Genomic DNA, 18,231 nt, shown 5'->3' on the forward strand with positions numbered 1-18,231 from the left:
AAATAAATTAGCTGATGTGAACAGGCCTATACTTATACATGATCTACCTAATAAAAAATCATTTATTATTAGGTAGGGTCTACCTAATAAAAAATCATTGAAAAAATTAAGTTACAGCCCCAGATGAGACTGAATAACTGAAAAACTAATTTTTACAGCTGACTTGCAGGATGAGGTTAGGCAAGTCTTTGAACTGTGAACTTCTCATTGATAAAATTTAGACACTAATGCTTGGACATTTAGATACTAATGCTTGGAACCATTACCATTTACAGTATTCCACAGCAGGCATGGAATTTCTTTTAGAATGAATACTATATAAGTTTCTTCCCAAATAAACCTGAGATAAGGGCTTGCAAGTGGGTGGTTTATTTTGGTAAGTGACTGCAAGGAACAGGAGAGAGGGCCTGGGAAGAGTGAAATAAGGGAGGGTGAAAATTCAACCCAAGGATGCATTATCAAACTCATCACTTCTGTGGCATCTGGTACTTGACCCTACTGGGGACCCTCTCTGAGGCCAAAGAATGCACCGCAGAATTGTCTGCCCAGTGGATGGAAGAGGGAGGATTTATCCACATTCTCCCACCCCTTTTGGCCCCATGAAGGTGTTAACTTGAAGTTTGCTTCTGTGTCAGTATGGCTGAGTGGGTGTCCTGCTGTAGCAGAGAAGCCCTGGACAGAACTGAGAGATACGGGATTCAGTTGAGGTGTGATGCTATCAGGTTACACTGTGTGCAGCTGATTGCCATAGCAATGGCTGGAGTTGAAAGGTGGACTGAGGAAAATGTGAAGGAAGGGTGGCATGAGACAAGAGGCACCCATGACTAGCAGTATCCATGTGCAATACACGCACATGGAGTGATCTGACGCAAGTTCGAAAGAATGACACTGCAAAAATTGTATTGAACTCATTTTTATAAAATTTGTTCACTACACACGATAATAATAATAAATAAGGCAATTTTTATTGTGTGGCAAATGCTATACAAACATCATTATTAGTATCTCATTTAATCCTCAAAACAATTCTTGGGGTAGACATATCTCAGCGATTCTCAACCAGGAGTGACTTGCCCACCAGGGTACAGTGAGCCATGTCTAGAGACATGTTTGGCTGTTACAATTAGAGGGAGTGCTATTACCATTTAGTGAGTCGAGGCGAGAGATACTGCTAAACATTCTGCAAGGCATAGGACAGCCTTCCACAACAGAGAATTTTCCAGCCCAAAATGTGAATACTGCTGAGGCTGAGGAATCCTAGGGTCACTATCCTCACTTTATAATCAAAGAAACTGAGGCTAAATGAGATTACGTAAATTTCCTTGGGTGAGAAAGCTAGTAAGCAATGGAGTTGGGATACAAACTCTGGTCTGCCTGACTTTAAAGCCATGCATGCCTGTAATCTTAGCATACCGCCTCCCTACTGATGGAGAACTTTGCTCCTTAATTCAGCTAAAACCGAGTTCTTGTCACATGACCAGTTAGGCATGCAGACACATTGAAGGGCGAGGAAACAGTTTATTGGGCGAGAAGGAAAAAAAACTTAGCAAATCGAGAGGCCACAACCTCACAGATTCATTCCAGGCCACACATAGGAACTGAAGAGCCCAGGCTCCTCCCCATTGCAAGTGGTTGGTTCCAACTTGCTGCAGTTTCAACCCCATTCTCCCAGTGTGCAGACGAGTCAGAGGTTCTCTGGGGACCCCCACTTATCTTCCTCCTGCATCTATCACCTCCACAGGGAAAGTACACGTGCATTTTTAAAAGCCTATGTGGAAGGCACAATGTGACTGATTTGTGTGTCGGTTATTATAGTAATCATAGAGGAAAGTTGAAAAATGCAGATAATGATTAGAAATCATCAATATTTCTGATTTTATAACACATTAGTATTTGGAAAATCGAAGGGATCTGACCATTCAAAGGTCTCGTGTATTCTTAGCCTTTCTTGTCACTCTGTCATGTTACCACATCAATGCAGGTCACATGAAAAGGAATGTGGTATCAGGAGGTGGTAAATTTGGAAAACATGGGCTAGAGACTATTCTGACATTCAGAAACAAAGCACAGATTTTCAGAAGTAGATTCCTTGTCCACATTGTGTTTTCCATCTGCCCCTCCTTTGTAACATAGCAGTTTATGATCACTCACAATTTTCAGACTCTTTCATTTTCAAAGAAATCTATTATTATTCATTAGAGTAGTTTCACTGAACCAAGTCCAAGGCTGGCCATCTCTGCCCAAGACCATCATTATCTCTTGCCCTTGCCAGCAGTCAGGGTTAATATGTTCCAAGAGAACCTGGTGAAAGGGTATTCTGATGGAGAATAAATTGAATGGCAGAACAGGGCATAACACACAGGCTTTGGGCTTTTTCCTCTAGTAAAAGCTGCATCTAAAGTAAGGCAGATCCCCTTCTTGGAGGGAGGAGAGTAGGAGATGAGTGGATACAGTGTGAGCTTTACAGGTTGACAGACTTGAATTGGGATCCCAGGTATGCCACATAATGTAGGGCCTTGGGCAAGTCACTTAGTTTGCCGAAGCTTTAATTTCCTAATCTATAAAACTGGGGCAATAATGCCTGGCATACTGTAGGTATTCAATAAACATTAGCTATTGTATTTATTAAATTTTCAGTCCCCAAGAACAGAAAGTTGAATTAATCATATTCTTTGATTCATTTTATATGATTCTCATGGGTCTGTGCAAATTCTATATTATATTGTACTGTCTTTTGCTCTCTCTTTCTCTGCCCCATTCACATTCCTGTTTTATTTCCTTATATAAGTACTTAATCTATTGTGTCTGTTCTTGGATACATACGTTTACTTAAAAAATTAGTACATATCCCATACACAGGTGTCCCTAATGTTTTAAAAATTAATGTAATATTTTATCATTGTATAGATCTCAATCTTTTTTAAGCTTTTCCTTTATTCAATACAATGTATTTAAGATCTATCTATCCGTGTTGCTAAATATATTTTTAGGTCATTATTCCTGAATGTTAGCCTAGTAATCCACTTCATGTGTCTACCACATTTTATCTACCTGTTGCCCCTTCTGCTGGGCACATAAGCTGCCTGCAACTACCTGCCACTCCAAAGAATACTCTGATGAACAGCCTGTACATGCGCCCTTATAACTTCAGCACAAGCTTTTCAACCAATCCAGGGTAGTATTTAATAAAATTTTATGCACATTTATAATTAAAATAATCTTTGAAAAGTAGGAATAGAATAACGCTTTCTTAAGATGATAAGGACTATAAACTAGATATTTATAGCAAACATCAAACAAAATGGAGACATTTCAGTCTCTTTAAAATCAGAAAGAAAACAAGAATTCCAACTACCATAGTAACCTTCAACATTGTACTGAAAATTCTGAGCAACATAAGACAAGAAAAACAAAGAAAAAGAAAAAGAATAAGAAGGGATGAGACAAAATTATCATTATTTGTAGATGATATGATTATCTACATACAAATTCAATGAAATCAAAAGACAAGCTCTAAGAACTGAGGAATTCAGCAAGCTTGATAAACAATATCAACTTCACAAAAACCAGTATCACGTGTCTACACTAATAATTACCAAGTGTGAAACATGACAAGAAGAGATAGTTCACAATAGTAATAAGAACTATGAAATTTTCAAAAGTTAACTCAGTACATGAGACTTTTACGAAAAAAAGTAAACTCTATTAAAAGATACAATGAAGGACTTTAATAAATGGAGAAATCTAACATTGTAAAAATGTAAGTTCTTCCTAAATTGATTTATATATTGGATACAATGCTATTGAAATTTAAGCAAGATATTTAAAGAAACTTGACAAACTTATTTTAAAATGTATATGGAAGAATAAAGTTTGTGAATAAATAAATCAGTTGGAAAAAATGATCAAAGAGCAAAGACTTATCCCACCAGATTCTATGAATAATACAAAGAAATAATGATACATAGTGTTAAAGTCTTGGTGCAGAAATGGGAGGCACAGACTAGATCTATTTATACATGGGAATCTGTCATTTGCTGGAGGTGGCTTCACAAACTATTAGAGAAAGTATGTGCTATTTAACAGATGATGTCAAGGAAGAATGGCTCACTCTATGGAGATAAAGTTGAACTTCTATCTCACACTGTATACTTACATATGTGTGAGTGTAAATTCCTGAAGGATAGAAGATACTTGTTGTGAACAGTAAACTTACGAAGTTAATAAAAAGAAAATATGATAGAAAGTCCTTTTCCTTGTAAACTTAGGACAGGTGGAATTTTCTTTTAAAAAGATCCCAAAAGCACAAATTTTCAAATGGCTGAATTTGGCAACATCGAAATTTAGGATTTTGGTTAAAGCATTTCATAGTAAAAATTAACAAGTGATAGGTTGGAAGTAGATATTTGCATATTTGCAAGTTTTTAAAAAAGTTTTCAAAAAAGTTTTCTTCCAAATCACAAAGATGAGACACTCTATTTTAAAAATGGGAAACGAACGCGACAGGCAATTTGCAGACTGGATAACTCTAAAAATATCACATGTATGAAGAGGTACTTACCCTCATTGGTGAGCAGAAAATACAAACTGAAAAAAAAATTATTGTTTGATGCCACCCAATACACATAAGGTTGGCAAAAATGGAAAAGGGGGATAATGCCAAATTTTGGGGTGGGGTGGAGGTAATGGGAAGAAAAAGGAAGTCCCGCACAGGCCCACGTGCTCGCGCCAATCCCCACGCCCCAGCGTGCTTTCTCCACCCACGCACGAGCCTCGCACGCATTTCCAGCCCCTGCGTAGGTTGGGGATGCTGGACGTCCACCGCCTCCAGGCAGTTTCGCCGTCACAGCCTCGCCATCTGTAGCCAAAACAAAACATACCCTAACTGAGACATTGCAGCTCTTGTGGCCACTGTGGGCTCACAGGGAACATGAGTGGAAGGGCCCGAGTGAAAGCCAGAGGTATCGCCCGCAGCCCCAGTGCCACAGAAGTGGGGCGCACCCAAGCCTCGCCATTGGTGTGTAGCATGCTTATTGCGCATGGTTTCATTTTCTCCTACCTCTCTCTCTAGCCTGAACAATGCCTTCCTCTACATGTATCTCCTCCTCTCTGTTACGAAGTAGCGTATTATCTTTTCTCTCAAGTTTGAGTCTTTCCAAGGTTTCTTTTAACAGTTTTTTCCTTCTAGGGATCTTGTCTAAGATATTAATGTAGGTATATTAGCCAGTAAAGAGGACTGAAGACTGGGGACAAATATATCATTCTCTTTTTCTTTCTGAGTTTTAATTTCATGATTTCGTTTTAAATTGCCTGGTAAAAAGTGATGTGCTTTCATAACATTACACGGCATATAATCTAATGCAGTTTTTCTGACTAATTAGTACATAAAAATAAATACTGTCACACATGTGGTTTAGATTAAACTACTGTTCTTGAGCAACCACTATAGAGAAAGCTCCTTGCTGGATTTAAGCAACTAGATTGACCTGCCAATAAGCAACTTTGGAGTGATGTTATTAATACAACTACATATTCTTAGCATTTGGAGCAAGTATTCAAATGAGTAGTTTGTGGTCCTTATGCCTTTATTCTCATGAACTTTGTCCATTTTTTAGCAAGCCAAGATAGAGTAACTTCTTGAACAAAGAGAAGTAGTTACTATGCAAAGAGAACATACTAATTGTTCTCTTGGTCTTTTTTGTGAACCTGTTTTGGCCCAGTTTATTCAGGCAGAATCATGATCTGAGCTGGTGACCCGGGGCCTCTGTTCATTTTATGTCCATGGGCTATGGAAACATGAGGTCCATGTGCGTCTGTGCCGCATGCCCTCTGGTGACCTCCCTGGGCACAAGAATCTCATCTCTGCTGCTTTACACCTCCACCTATATGTATCTGGCGACAGTTGGTACTAAAACCAAAGTTTGATGAGTGAGGAAAACTACAGTATGTCTTTATCCTCTTTTCTGGAATAGGCACTCTCTTCTCATCTCTCAAGGATTTTACCTGTTAACATTTTCTTTGCCTAGTTCATGGTAATCTGAAGACCTGACACTGTTCTTAGGATAATTTTTTGATTTGTGACTTACCATTGTAAATCTGAACAAAACCTTTTTTTTTTTTTTTTTTTTTTTTGCCATTTTAGCCTACATCTGTTGATCTTAGTAACAATGAAGCATCCTCTAGCAATGGCTTCTTGGGAACAAGCAGGATTTCAACGAACGGTAAGTGCAACTCAGTCTGTTCATTTAGTCCCATTCTACCTGAATGGAGCAAGAGGAGCCCTGCCAAGCCTTACAGCAGTAGGTCCACCTCTTGCATATCCCGATTTCCTTTCCTTGAAGGATACCCTTTGTCATGTGCCTTTGGGACTCTAACATAGAAGCACATGCTGAATTTCCTGACACAGTTTGGTAGATGGGACTCCACAGATATTAGGAAGCCAGTTTCTGTTTCTTCCTATTCACTGAAGAATTTTGAAAAAATACTTTAAAAATCTTTATGGTGTTATATAGTAATACCATTTGATCCAGCAACCCCACTGCTGGATTTCTACCCAAAGGAAAATAAATCATTATATTCAAAATTTATCTGCACTTGTATGTTTATTGCAGCACTATTCATAATAGCAAAGATACAAAATCAACTTAAGCATTAGATAAAGAAAATGTGGTTTACATATATAAGAGAATACTACTCAGCCATAAAAAGAATGAAAGCATGTCTTGCAGCAACATGGATGGAATTGGAGGCCATTATCTCTTTTTTTTTTTTTTTGAATTGGAGTTTTGCTCTTGTTGCCCAGGCTGGCGTGCAATGGCGCAATCTCGGCTCACTGCACCCCCCACCTCCTGGGTTCAAGTGATTCCCCTGCCTCAGCCTCCTGAGTAGCTGGGATTACAGGCATATGCCACCACGCCTGGCTAATTTTGTATTTTTAGTAAAGACGGGGTTTCTCCATGTTGGTCAGGCTGGCCTTGAACTCCCTACCTCAGGCAATCTGCACACCTCGGCTTCCCAAAGTGCTGGGATTACAGGTATGAGCCACTGCCCCTGGGCGGCGGCCATTATCTTAACTGAAATAACTCAGAAACAGAAAGTCAAATACTGCATGTTGTTACTTATCAGTGGAAGCTTAATAATGTGTACACATGGACATAGAGTGTGGAATAATAGACATTGGAGGCTTGGAAGGTTGGGAGGGTGGGAGGGGAGTGAGAAATCACTTAATGGCTGCAACGTACATTATTCAGATGATGGTTACACTAAAAGCCCAGACTTCACACTATGCAATATATCCATGTAACAAAACTATGCTCTTATGCCTTAAATGTATATGAATTTTTAAAAGGGCAAAAAAAATCTGAATGGTGTATAAATGCCAATGCCGTTGCTTGGAAGGATGGTAGAAACCTGGTATGCATGTAGCCACTGCTCTCTTTCTTCCACTCCTGTGGTAAACATCACCATTCAATGGTAGCTCTCCTCACTGCAAAGCCAGATTTGGTCTCAGGATACTTGTCAACATGCAACGCAAAGTCACCACAATCACACACTGGGAGTTGGCATGCCCCATGTGTTAGTCTGCTAGGGCTGCCCTGACAAAGTAGTACCAACCAGGTGGCTTAATTAGCAGAAATTTATTTGCTCACAAATCTGGATGGTTAAAGTCTGAGATCAGGTGGGACAGGGCTGGTTTCTTCTGAGGACCCTCTTCTTGGTTTATACATAGCCGACTTCCCCTTGTGTTCACATGATCTTTCCTTTGCATTTCTATGTCCTAATTCCTCTTCTTATGATGTCAGTCATACTGGATTAGGAACCACCATAATGACCTCACTTTAACGTAATCACCTGTTTAAAGACCCTGTCTCCAAATATGGTCACATTCTGAGGCACTGGGGCTTAAGGCCCATGACCCTGAATAAAACCAGTTAGTCAGGCCGGGCGTGGTGGCTCAGGCCTGTAATCCCAGCACTTTGAGAGGCCAAGGCCAAGGCGGGCGGATCACCTGAGGTCAGGAGTTCAAGACCAGCCTGGCTAACAAGGTGAAACCCCGTTTCTACTTTTCTACTAAAAATACAAAAAATTTGCTGGGTGTGGTGGCACACACCTGTAATCCCAGCTGCTCAGGAGGTTGAGGGAGGAGAATCACTTGAACCTGGGAGGTGGAGGTTGCAGTGAGCCGAGATCGCACTGTTGCACTCTAGCTTGGGCAACAAGAGCGAAATTCCAATTCCATCTCAAAAAAAAGAAAAGAAAAGAAAAGGAAAAAAAAAAAAAACCAGTTAGCCATCTCTCTTGTTCTGACCACAATGTTTTTTATTTTCCCAAGCGACTGATTTCTAATAAGTATGGAAGCTCTAAGCATTAGGTTCTCCCAGGCTCTGAGGGTCTAGTCCTCCCACTCATCTCATGTCTGACTCTGCTGTTCCTCGCTGGGAATTTTCCAGTCCTGTGTATGTACCCCTGTGATCCAAACACACAAATGAAGGTGCAGCCTGTGAGCACAGCAGCCCTGCTCTGACAGGCCCAGTGCCTTCCACTATTTTCAAACATTATTCCATCCTTGTGAATGTTTTTTCACATCCGCCACACATTGTTATGAACGGTGAATGATGAAAATCCTTCATCCTTGGAGGGAAAATTGGAGTTTTCTTTCTTTATTTTAAAATATATATAACATAAAATTTACCATTTTAATTACTTTTAAATGTGCAGTCTTGGGAGATGAACTTCATTTATATTGTCGTGCAATCATCACCACCATCCAACTTTAGATCTTTTTTCACCTTGCAAAACTGAAACTCTGTACTCATTAAATAATAACTCCCATTCCCCGCTCCCTCCAGCTCCTGGTAACTGCCATACTATAGTAGCTTGAATCTTCAGAAACCACCTAACATCTTTTGAAACCAAGAGCAGTGGCTTATATGGACAATTTAGTGAGGGTAATAGAATTAAGGATTAAATACATTTTGTGATTTTCCTGGGAAACTTAGACTCCACTGAGCAGGGGCTGGACAGCATTTGAGCCGGTGGTAGTCTCACGTAGGGTGGTTTCACACAGTGACTACGTCAAAGGCAGTGGTCATGTAGAGTTCTAGAAATTCATATTACTTTGTGGTAACATTTTGTATTTTTATAAAGTTATTTTCAACATGCCAGAAAGTCAGCATCTCCCATACTAATTTAAACAGAAAATACTCATTTGGAAACAGATTTTAATTTCATATTTTCTAGAAGCTATGAGTAAGTGATATGCCCTGAGGTGAAACACTGGCTTTTATTCTTATGGGGAATGACCTAGAATAAAAACTGATGGCAATGTTCCAGGCAGTTTCTCTTCTTTTCATTGGGAAATGTCAGAGATTCAGCTTCTTTCTGGGCAGAAGTTGCTGAGGACAGAAGTTAGTTGGGAACCCTTCAGGGAGTTACACAAGAGCTAAGGGCAGGAGAGCTGCCCTCCATAAATAGGTATGGAGAAGGGAATGGGGAGGGAGGGTTTTCTCCTTAGCCAAGAAGAGAAAGTCTACAATATTACAAGAGCAAAAACTAAGTCAAGATCTGTTTTTGTTTTTGTGAGACAGGGTCTTGCCCTGTCGCCCAGGCTGGAGTGCGGGCGTGACCATGGCTCACTGCTACCCCCACCTTCTGGAGTTGGGTTAAGTGATCCTCCCACCTCAGCCCAGGCACATGTCACCACGCCCAGCTGATTTTTTGTGTTTTTGGTAGAGACAGGGTTTCAACACGTTGCCCAGGCTGGTCTCTAACTCCAGAGCTCAAGCGATCCACCCGCCATGACCTCCTAAAGTGCCGGGACTACAGGCGTGAGTCACCACATCTGGCCGAGATCTGTTATTTTTAACAAAACATTCTGTGTTTTCTTCACAATTTTCCATTTTTAGGCTGAAGACTTCTGTATAGTCATGAATGGTTTCAGCAGTACGGGCAAGCCGTATCCAAAACCACAAGTTTGGATTGCAATGCATTTTTGACATAGTAGTTGTAAACAGTAGCACTAGAATGAAATATGAGCTGTTACCACATTCTCTTCATGTTTTAGATAAATATGGGATATCTTCTGGTGATGCTGGAAGTACCTCCATGGAAAGAGGTGTGAAAAACAAACAGGACTTTATGGATTTGAGTATTTGTACCAGAGAAAAATTGGCACATGTGAGAGATTGTAAAACAGGTACCCAGTGTTATGTTACTTACTTGTTTAATGTTACCAAATCTTGCTTAAGGAATTCCAAATTCTAGGTCTAAAATAAATAAGTTTGTATGTTTGCTTAACAGATATTTACTGAACATCTTCTATGTCCAAGGCGCTGTTAGACGCTTTAGTTTTTCTAGCCTTAATTTTCTCTTTTATTAATAGAAATAATATCTTCCCCAAAATGACATCTCACTTTTGGAAAAGATTTTCTTCATATACTGGGGTGGGAGTTAAAAAGATGTTTCTTTTCTTTCCCAACATGGGAAGTAATAACCTTTCTGGACTTCAGCTGTAAAAAGAAAGACAACCTATTTGGGGGATTCTTTACCCAGATTCCAGGCTCAACCATAACATTGCATGCAAATTGTCAGTATATGTCTTTTCTGGGAAGTAGGTCTGTTGTTTTCATTAGATTCTCAAAAGGCTTTGTGGCCCCCTCACGAAAGTTAAAAATCACTGATGCGGATCAGTGTTTTCCAAACTTTTTAAACCAAAATAAGAAATACATTATTATCCAGCATACACACACTGTCTCCACACAATTGAAGCAAAAGTTTCATGAAACAGTGCATCTCTTCCATTCTGTTTTATTCCGGTCTTTTCATTAAACATGCGATTCACCTCACCTGATTTCATAACTGCAGCGCTAATGGGACCCAGCTGCCGTTTGAAAACTATCATGTGTAGATGATCTTGAAGGGTCTTTCCAGCTCTGACAGTCTAGGTTGACGACTCTTTATATGAGCAGCTAAAATATGTTGCTTTGCCATTTCCTCAGGATCTGGGAGAACAAAAGAGATCTGTTATTTAGCTAAAATAGCACAGAGGTTTCTTGCTCCTGCCAGATATATACCCCAGGTCGAAGCTGAGGAAATACTGAAGCACAGCTGATACCTTGTATTCCTCACCACTTTGGGGTCTCTGGGTTGCTTTCCTCCATGAGAAAAGCAAAATAGCACTTATTCTATATCATTCTTTTCTTTTCTTTCTTTTTTGAGAGCATCTCACTCTGTTGCCCAGGCTGGAGTGTAATGGTGAGATCTTGGGTCACTGCAGCCTCTGCCTTCCAGGTTCAAGCCATTCTTGTGCCTCCGCCTCCCGAGTAGCTGGACTTACAGGTGTGGGCCACCATGCCCAGTTAATTTTTGTATTTTTTGTAGAGACAGGGTCTTGCCAGGTTGGCCAGGCTGGTCTCGAACTCGTGGCCTCCAGCTATCCACCCGCCTCAGCCTCCCAAAGTGCTGGGATTCCAGGTGTGAGCCAGCATGCCCAGCCCCTATATCGTTCTTTTCTGTAAGACCAAAACTGGATGATTCTCTGTAAGGGGAAGTGAGAAGAACCTTCTTCGTGCCCTCCTGGATTCTGCTCTGGGGGGAACTTACACCATCCTGAGCTAACTGACTATGTCGTGGCCATCTCTGATTTTGTCCTATAGACTTTTAAGATGTGAATGAAAATGTCTGTAGGGGGCTGGAAGTCCCAGAAGCACACATGGCCTCCATGTGTCTGCAGAAAACAGAAGCCCAGAAGCCCTGTCTGTTTTCACGTCGGAAAAATGACAGTTCCTTCCTCTCTCCCCAGCCTTCCCCTTAATCTCTGAGGGTCTTCTCTGAGATGATTTGGTCTAAGCACTGATAGAACTTTTTCAGAATTTTCAGAAATATGATTAACTTCTGATTATCTGGATTTCCCAGAGGTTGGGGGTTGTATATTCATAGTAAGAACCAGACTGTTTCTTTATCATACGAGAGCCGTATGATTTCAGAGCAGCATCTGAAAAAATTACTTGAGCTGATTTGAATTGCAGAAAATGAGAGCGGGAAGGCAAGCTCTGAAAGGCATCCTGGAATGGCTGAGTTCAGATGCTTCTCGTCTCACAAGGACAGGAATGCCAGTGTCAGCTCTTATGTTCTTATGAAGCCTGCTTCATGCATGATCCCATTTTAGCTCCCAAAGGTGTTATTAGGCTGCAAGTTTTAGGGTTTATCCTGTGTCACTGTGCAAAAATCCTTGCTTTACAGCAACTACTATGCATATGCAAATACATTTTTAAATGAAGTGATTAATATTAACATGATGTGATTTCCTGATTAAAAAATTATTTTTTGTTTGTTGTCTTCAGGTTCCAGTGGAATACCTGTGAAACTGGTTACAAACCTCTTTAACTTAGATTTTCCTCAAGACTGGCAGCTATACCAGTACCATGTGACATACGTTCCAGATTTAGCATCTAGAAGGCTGAGAATTGCTTTACTTTATAGTCATAGTGAACTTTCCAACAAAGCAAAAGCATTTGACGGTGCCATCCTCTTTCTGTCACAAAAGCTAGAAGAAAAGGTATAGTATGATTAGTTTTTTCACTGTATATGTGGATGTGTGTTTATTTTATGTGTATATATACACACATACACACACATATATATATATACACATATGCAAGGAGATTCCAAAAGGTTTGTGGAAAAATAGAATTGAAAGGTAAAAATTTTAAAAACTACCTTTATTTCTTACCAAGAGTTTTACTAAGGTCAAGATACTTTTGTAAGCAATGGTATCAGCCATTTAGTCCATCCCTAAATAACTAAGCGTCCTGGGAATTTAACCATGTCAGTGCAGTGTATTTTTTACCTTATTAACTGAAGAAAAATAGGTGCCCTTTACAGATTTTTTAAGATTATAAAACAAAAAGTCAGAAGGAGCCAAATCAGCAGTAAAGTGGATGCCCAGTGATTTCCCATTGAAACTTTTGCAAACTTGCCCTTGTTTGTTGAGAAGAATGAGCAGAAGCATTGTTGTCGTACTCTCCAGGGAAGCTTTCCTGGTCATTTTTCTGCTCAGGCTTTGGCAAAATTTCTCAAAACACTTTCATAATAAGTGGATGTTACCATTCTCTGGCCCTCCAGAAAGTCAACAAGCAGAATGTCTTGAGCATCTCAAGAAACTATTGCCATGACCTTTGCTCTTGATGAGCTGGCGTTTGCTTTGACTGGACCACTTCCACCTCTCAGTAGCGATTGCTCTGATTGTGCTTTGTCTTCAGGATCGTACTGATAAAGCCAGGTTTCATCTCCTCTTACAATTTTTTAAAGAAATTCTTCAGGATCTTGATACCATTTATAAAAAATTTTTATTGACAGCTCTGCTTTTATCTGCAACTGATCTGAATGCAATGAATTTGGCAACCATAGAATGGAAAGTTTGCTCAACTTTAATTTTTTAGTCAGAATTGTATAAGCTAAACAAATTGAGATGTCTGTGGTGTTGGCTATTGTTTCTGCTGTTAATCTTTGGTCTTCTCAGTTACAGCATGAACAAGATGAATTTTTTCTCCTTGCAAATTTGTGTAGGTGGTCTGCAGCAGGCTTCATTTTCAACATTGTCTCATCCCTTCTTAAGATGAGTTATCCATTTGTAAACTGCTGATTTCTTTGTGGCATTGTTCCCATAAACTTTTCATTACACATCAATGATTTTGCCATTTTTCTACCCAAATATCACCAAAAATTTGATATCTGTTCTTCCTTCAATCTTAGCAGAACTCATATTGGTCTGATAGGGGCTCTTTTCAAATTGATCTTATTTTTAGTGCCTCACACTGGATCCTGTTAGTATGAGTTTATTTTGGTGCAGAAATTTAGTACAAGTTAGTATGAGTTTATTTTGCTGCAAAATTTTTGAAATCCATACATAGTTTTTTTCATAACACATATTTCCATGAACTTTTTGAAGTCCCCTTATATATACTTATATATTTAAGAGATTAGTTGATTTTCATGACAATTGGAATGAGTGATTCACTCCTTTCCTCTTTCCTGTTCCCCTGCCTGAGAGCTTAAAAAAAGACTTCCTAATTAAGACTTCACTAGTAATTGATTTCTTAATTACGAAGCTGGTCTGGTATTTAAAAAATAAGAGCTGTAAGTGTCCTTGAAATAGGCATCTTAAAAAAAATTCCCAAAGTAGGCAAGACTAAGAAACACCATTTGGCCTATGGCTTCAGAACTTTAAATTATTTCTACCTTTTTTTGCTCCTGCACCCTTGTGCCTGTATGTCCAAATAACTTTACATCAATTTTTGATTCTAGAATTGCCATTTATTTAACGACTTGCTCTATCATATGAAATATGAGTTATGTCAATTTTTAAAGTTTTTTTTAATGCAACCATTGGAAATAGCTATTGTGTATTTCATATTCCTTTATCCATTTTTTTACACATTTAACATCTCCAGTCCTAAAATATAGTATGTATGTTTTCATCATATGTTTTGTTCTAAAACAATGTTACAATTACTACAAGGAAAAAAGAACCAATTTCTCTATGAAAAATTAAAACAGAGCATTGGATTAACATTTTATGCTTCTATCTCTTAGAAATCTTACTCCCTTAGTTCAACTGTTTGCAGAGTTCAGTACCAATAGTTTAGATTTAAATTTTTAGGCTCTACGTAAATCTCTTTGAATTTTCTCAAGAAATGTGTTTCTAAGCACTCTTGGGCCTTTTGCCTTTTATGAGACCCTGAGATTTATAGGAGCTGCTTGAATGATTGTTGCATTGGATATGGAATGTTAAAATTATACCATATGGTTAAATTTAATGGCTTAGAAAATCTAGATCTGTAAATTAAGAAACATTTTTATTCACCATAATTTTTTATCGATCCTTCAGTTCTTTGTCCTATGACCAGATGTTGATAGCATGCTAATATGGCTTCTCATACTTAAATGATATATTTCAAGTCTGTTGTTATCATTAAAAATGATCTTGTTCTTGTAGATACATTTCTAGCACTAGTTTAGAAATTTAGATATGTTGAAATTATTAAATACTACTCTTGAAGTGTTCAGCTTACTTCCATTGTACCTAAACAGAATGGAGAACTTATACTCTACAAATGCTAAGAATATGTTACTACTATTCATTTCTCATTCAAAATGAGCATGTAGTATGTGTCAAACACCTTTCTGTTGCTGGGGACGGAGCCTAATAAGGAGGCAAGTGAGAAAATAGACCGTAAAAACATGGTGTGATAAATCAGGCCTGTTTATTTCATTTCCCGGGTATAGGGGATACTAGGTTTAAACAGAATAGTGTTGTCTTATTCCTTATAAACATATGACCTGTCACCCAGTTACAGTGCAAAAGAAAGTGTCCTACTGGAGATACTGCTGCTTTCACCTTTTTATTCTGATCTTGGTATTGACTGAGGCTTAATTCTGCATCCCCATCTATCCCCTACACATGTCCTAGGATGCTTATTTAAGTTGAAATATCTCGGCCACTAGTTGACTCATTGCACTCCTAGGAGTTCCAGAAGTCCTGTTCAGCTACCTCCTAACCTTTCACTGTCCAGGCCCCATTTGTACATCTGCAGCCAGACTGGTATTGCTATTCGTGTTCACATCTATTTGCCACTCTCATATACTTATAAAGAGCCTACTCTGAACCTGGCAGGGTGTTGCGACCATGGAGCAAACAAAGATAAATAAAACAGAGTACTTGTTCTCCAAAATTTCAATTTAGAATCAAAATTCTTTACAAATAAATACTATGTAAGGTAGAATGAAATAAGTGTCATAATAATTAGTATTTTTATTATGCTAACATTTATTGAGCACTTACTAGGTGTTAAGTACTGTCCTTCTTTGTTCTCCAGATTATCCCCAACATCTCTCTCGAGCAGATCTTTGTGTCCCACAAGTAGCTGCTACCACCACTGCTGCTACCAGTTACACCTTCCAGATTACTCTGCCAGGCTCTTTTTATTTTTTTATTTTTTTATTTTTTGAGGTGGAGTTTTGCTCTTGTCACCCAGACTGGAGTGCAGTGGCATGATCTTGGCTCACTACAACCACCGCCTCCCTGGGTTCAAGCAATTCTCCTGTCTCAGCCTCCTAAGTAGCTGGGATTATAGGCACCTGCCACCACGCCCGGCTAATTTTTGTATTTTTAGTAGAGACAGGGTTGCTTCACGTTGACCAGGCTGGTGTCAAACTCCTGACCTCAGGTGATCCACCCGCCTCAGCCTCCCAAAGTGCTGGGATTACAGGTGTGAGCCACCACGCCCGGCCTGCCAGGCTCTTTATAGCATGATCTCATTTCACCCTTGGGGCCTAGTAAGGCTAAATATCTTACCCAAGATTATCATAGAGAGCTTGATGAAAGATAAGCTTATTTCTAGCAGGACACTTCAATGAGAGTGATGATTCCTTGTTTAGGATTTTGATCAGTGAGGTGGACAATGGGAGATATGAGATTCCTAGGCAGAAGAGGCAATGATAGGAAGTGAGGGCCATATTTTAGAAACTCTTTCTCATTCAGGTTTAGCCAGGAAGGTGTGGAGGTTGTGATTTCAAAGCTAGAGAGAACTTTAAATGTCCTGCCAAGGAACAGAGACTCTTCCATGGATCATGAAGACTTTGAGAGAGTGTTTCCATGGCAGCTGTGTTAAATTACAGTTAATCTGATCACATCCTATTGAATGGTTTACAGAAGGAGGTGGGAAGATTAATAAAGTGCCACTGAAATAGTGTGGGCAGGGTGTCAAAAGGGCCTGAACAGAGATACAAAGTGCTGCTATTTGAATTCCCGAGTGCCTGTGCAATGGATGGAAGAAAAATCAATGCATTATCTCACTTAATCGTCACAACCCTGTGACTTTAATTAGACTCAGTACCACTTTAGAGATGGGGAAAGCTGTTCCACATCACACCAGCTATAAGAGGCAGAGGACCAGAGTCTATCCAATTCCATATCATGTGCTCTTAAGCACTGTAGTAAATAATGGTATTGGAACAGCTGAGATAGATCAGAGACATTCCTGGTGTACAGTAAGACTTGCCAACTGATTAGATCGTGAATTGAGGAGAAGTGAAAGTTTACTCTGAGGTTAGCAGCCTGGGGACTGGAGGGTCTGAGGTCCAATAAGAGATGTAGGAAGTGAAGGAGGAGTGGGTGTTTGGTGGGAGAGGTGCAAGGGGGGCTGAAGAGTTTGATCTTAGGTGGTTGTTGAAAATGTATTTTCTGAGACCATCTGCTGCCACCTCCCCTCAGCCACTCATCCCGACATCCTTTATTGTCTTAATACTTTGTCCCAAAGCCCCTGCAGCAGTTTGAGAGCTGGGCATCCCTTCTGTCTGCCAGATTTTTCTCAATGTTGATGAGCTCTTTCTATAGCTGTCCATCTCTGATTTCTGTACAGTTTTATCTGAAGCAAGAAATTATCTCGATGAAATCTTACATCCCTGTGAAAAGATCAGTTTCTCTTTGTTTCCATGCAATGACTGGTTCCTGCCCTATATTCTTGATGCAACCTTAAAGTGGTTAAATCCATACTGTAGCTGTAGAAAGTAGAGGCAGACTACATAAATGCTTGCTGATTAGCTGACTTTATCTAATTCCTTATCCCTTAAAGAAATCCAGGATCATTGATTGATATTTATTGATTGATTTATATATTCCTTTATTTCAAGAACCTATTCTGAGTGCTTTCTGGTTCAAGAAGCTTTAAATTTAGTGGGAGCTGTAATAGAATCATATTCATGCATTCACTATATTGCTAGAACATTGTTCCAGGCTCTAAGGACTCTAGGATTTCTCTAGACCTTTCAGCAATTCATAAAATCAGATTTCTGATCTGTTCTGATTTCCACTACTTATTCCTCTCTCCCCATGTTTACTTTCCATCTCATTTATCGTCTCTCCTTTCTTTCCTTCTTTCTTATTCTCTGCTCTTCTGCATTATAAGCAGACTTTGGGAGGCTGTCCTCTGGAATCCATGAACTTGGGATGGGCAGGACAGTCCACTAGTGGGCTTCTGAGTATCAGTGAATACCCTGAAAATGGGTACAATTATGTACACTGTTTTTGTGTGTGTGTGTGTATATATATGTGTGTGTGTGTGTGTGTAAAATTTTATTGGGAAATACCTGTAACTTTTATCAGACTCTCAAAGTAATTTGTGACCCATCTCCCTCCCGCTCCCTAGAAAGACCAAGAACCACTGCTCTGGA

General features: G+C 39.4%; 1 protein-coding gene and 1 long non-coding RNA gene across 6 annotated transcripts in view; one reads left to right on the forward strand and one right to left on the reverse strand.

Moving 5' to 3' along the window:
• The window catches only part of LOC105484330 (piwi like RNA-mediated gene silencing 4), a 68,917-nt gene that overhangs the window by 15,179 nt on the left and 35,507 nt on the right, over positions 1-18,231 (forward strand). Inside the window, exons 1-4 of one of the 3 annotated variants that reach the window (XM_071075483.1) lie at positions 3,503-3,760; positions 6,143-6,221; positions 10,064-10,195; positions 12,342-12,556. In XM_071075483.1, the coding sequence (XP_070931584.1) occupies positions 10,105-10,195; positions 12,342-12,556 (306 nt within the window). In that variant the 5' untranslated portion in view covers positions 3,503-3,760; positions 6,143-6,221; positions 10,064-10,104. Of the gene's footprint in view, positions 1-3,502; positions 3,761-4,779; positions 5,018-6,142; positions 6,222-10,063; positions 10,196-12,341; positions 12,557-18,231 lie in introns of those variants that run through there. The other 2 variants (XM_024793602.2, XM_071075484.1) reach the window with 2 other exon arrangements.
• LOC105484331 (uncharacterized) overlaps positions 3,746-18,231 on the reverse strand; it is a 167,535-nt gene continuing 153,049 nt past the window's right edge. For 2 of the 3 annotated variants that reach the window (XR_011611000.1, XR_003018648.2), the window contains one exon: positions 8,711-11,000. This is a non-coding gene — a long non-coding RNA (uncharacterized lncRNA). Of the gene's footprint in view, positions 4,859-8,710; positions 11,001-18,231 lie in introns of those variants that run through there. The other variant, XR_011611001.1, reaches the window with a different exon arrangement.

This window comes from Macaca nemestrina, chromosome 12, assembly GCF_043159975.1.
Source record: "Macaca nemestrina isolate mMacNem1 chromosome 12, mMacNem.hap1, whole genome shotgun sequence".
NCBI classification, from domain to species: domain Eukaryota; kingdom Metazoa; phylum Chordata; class Mammalia; order Primates; family Cercopithecidae; genus Macaca; species Macaca nemestrina.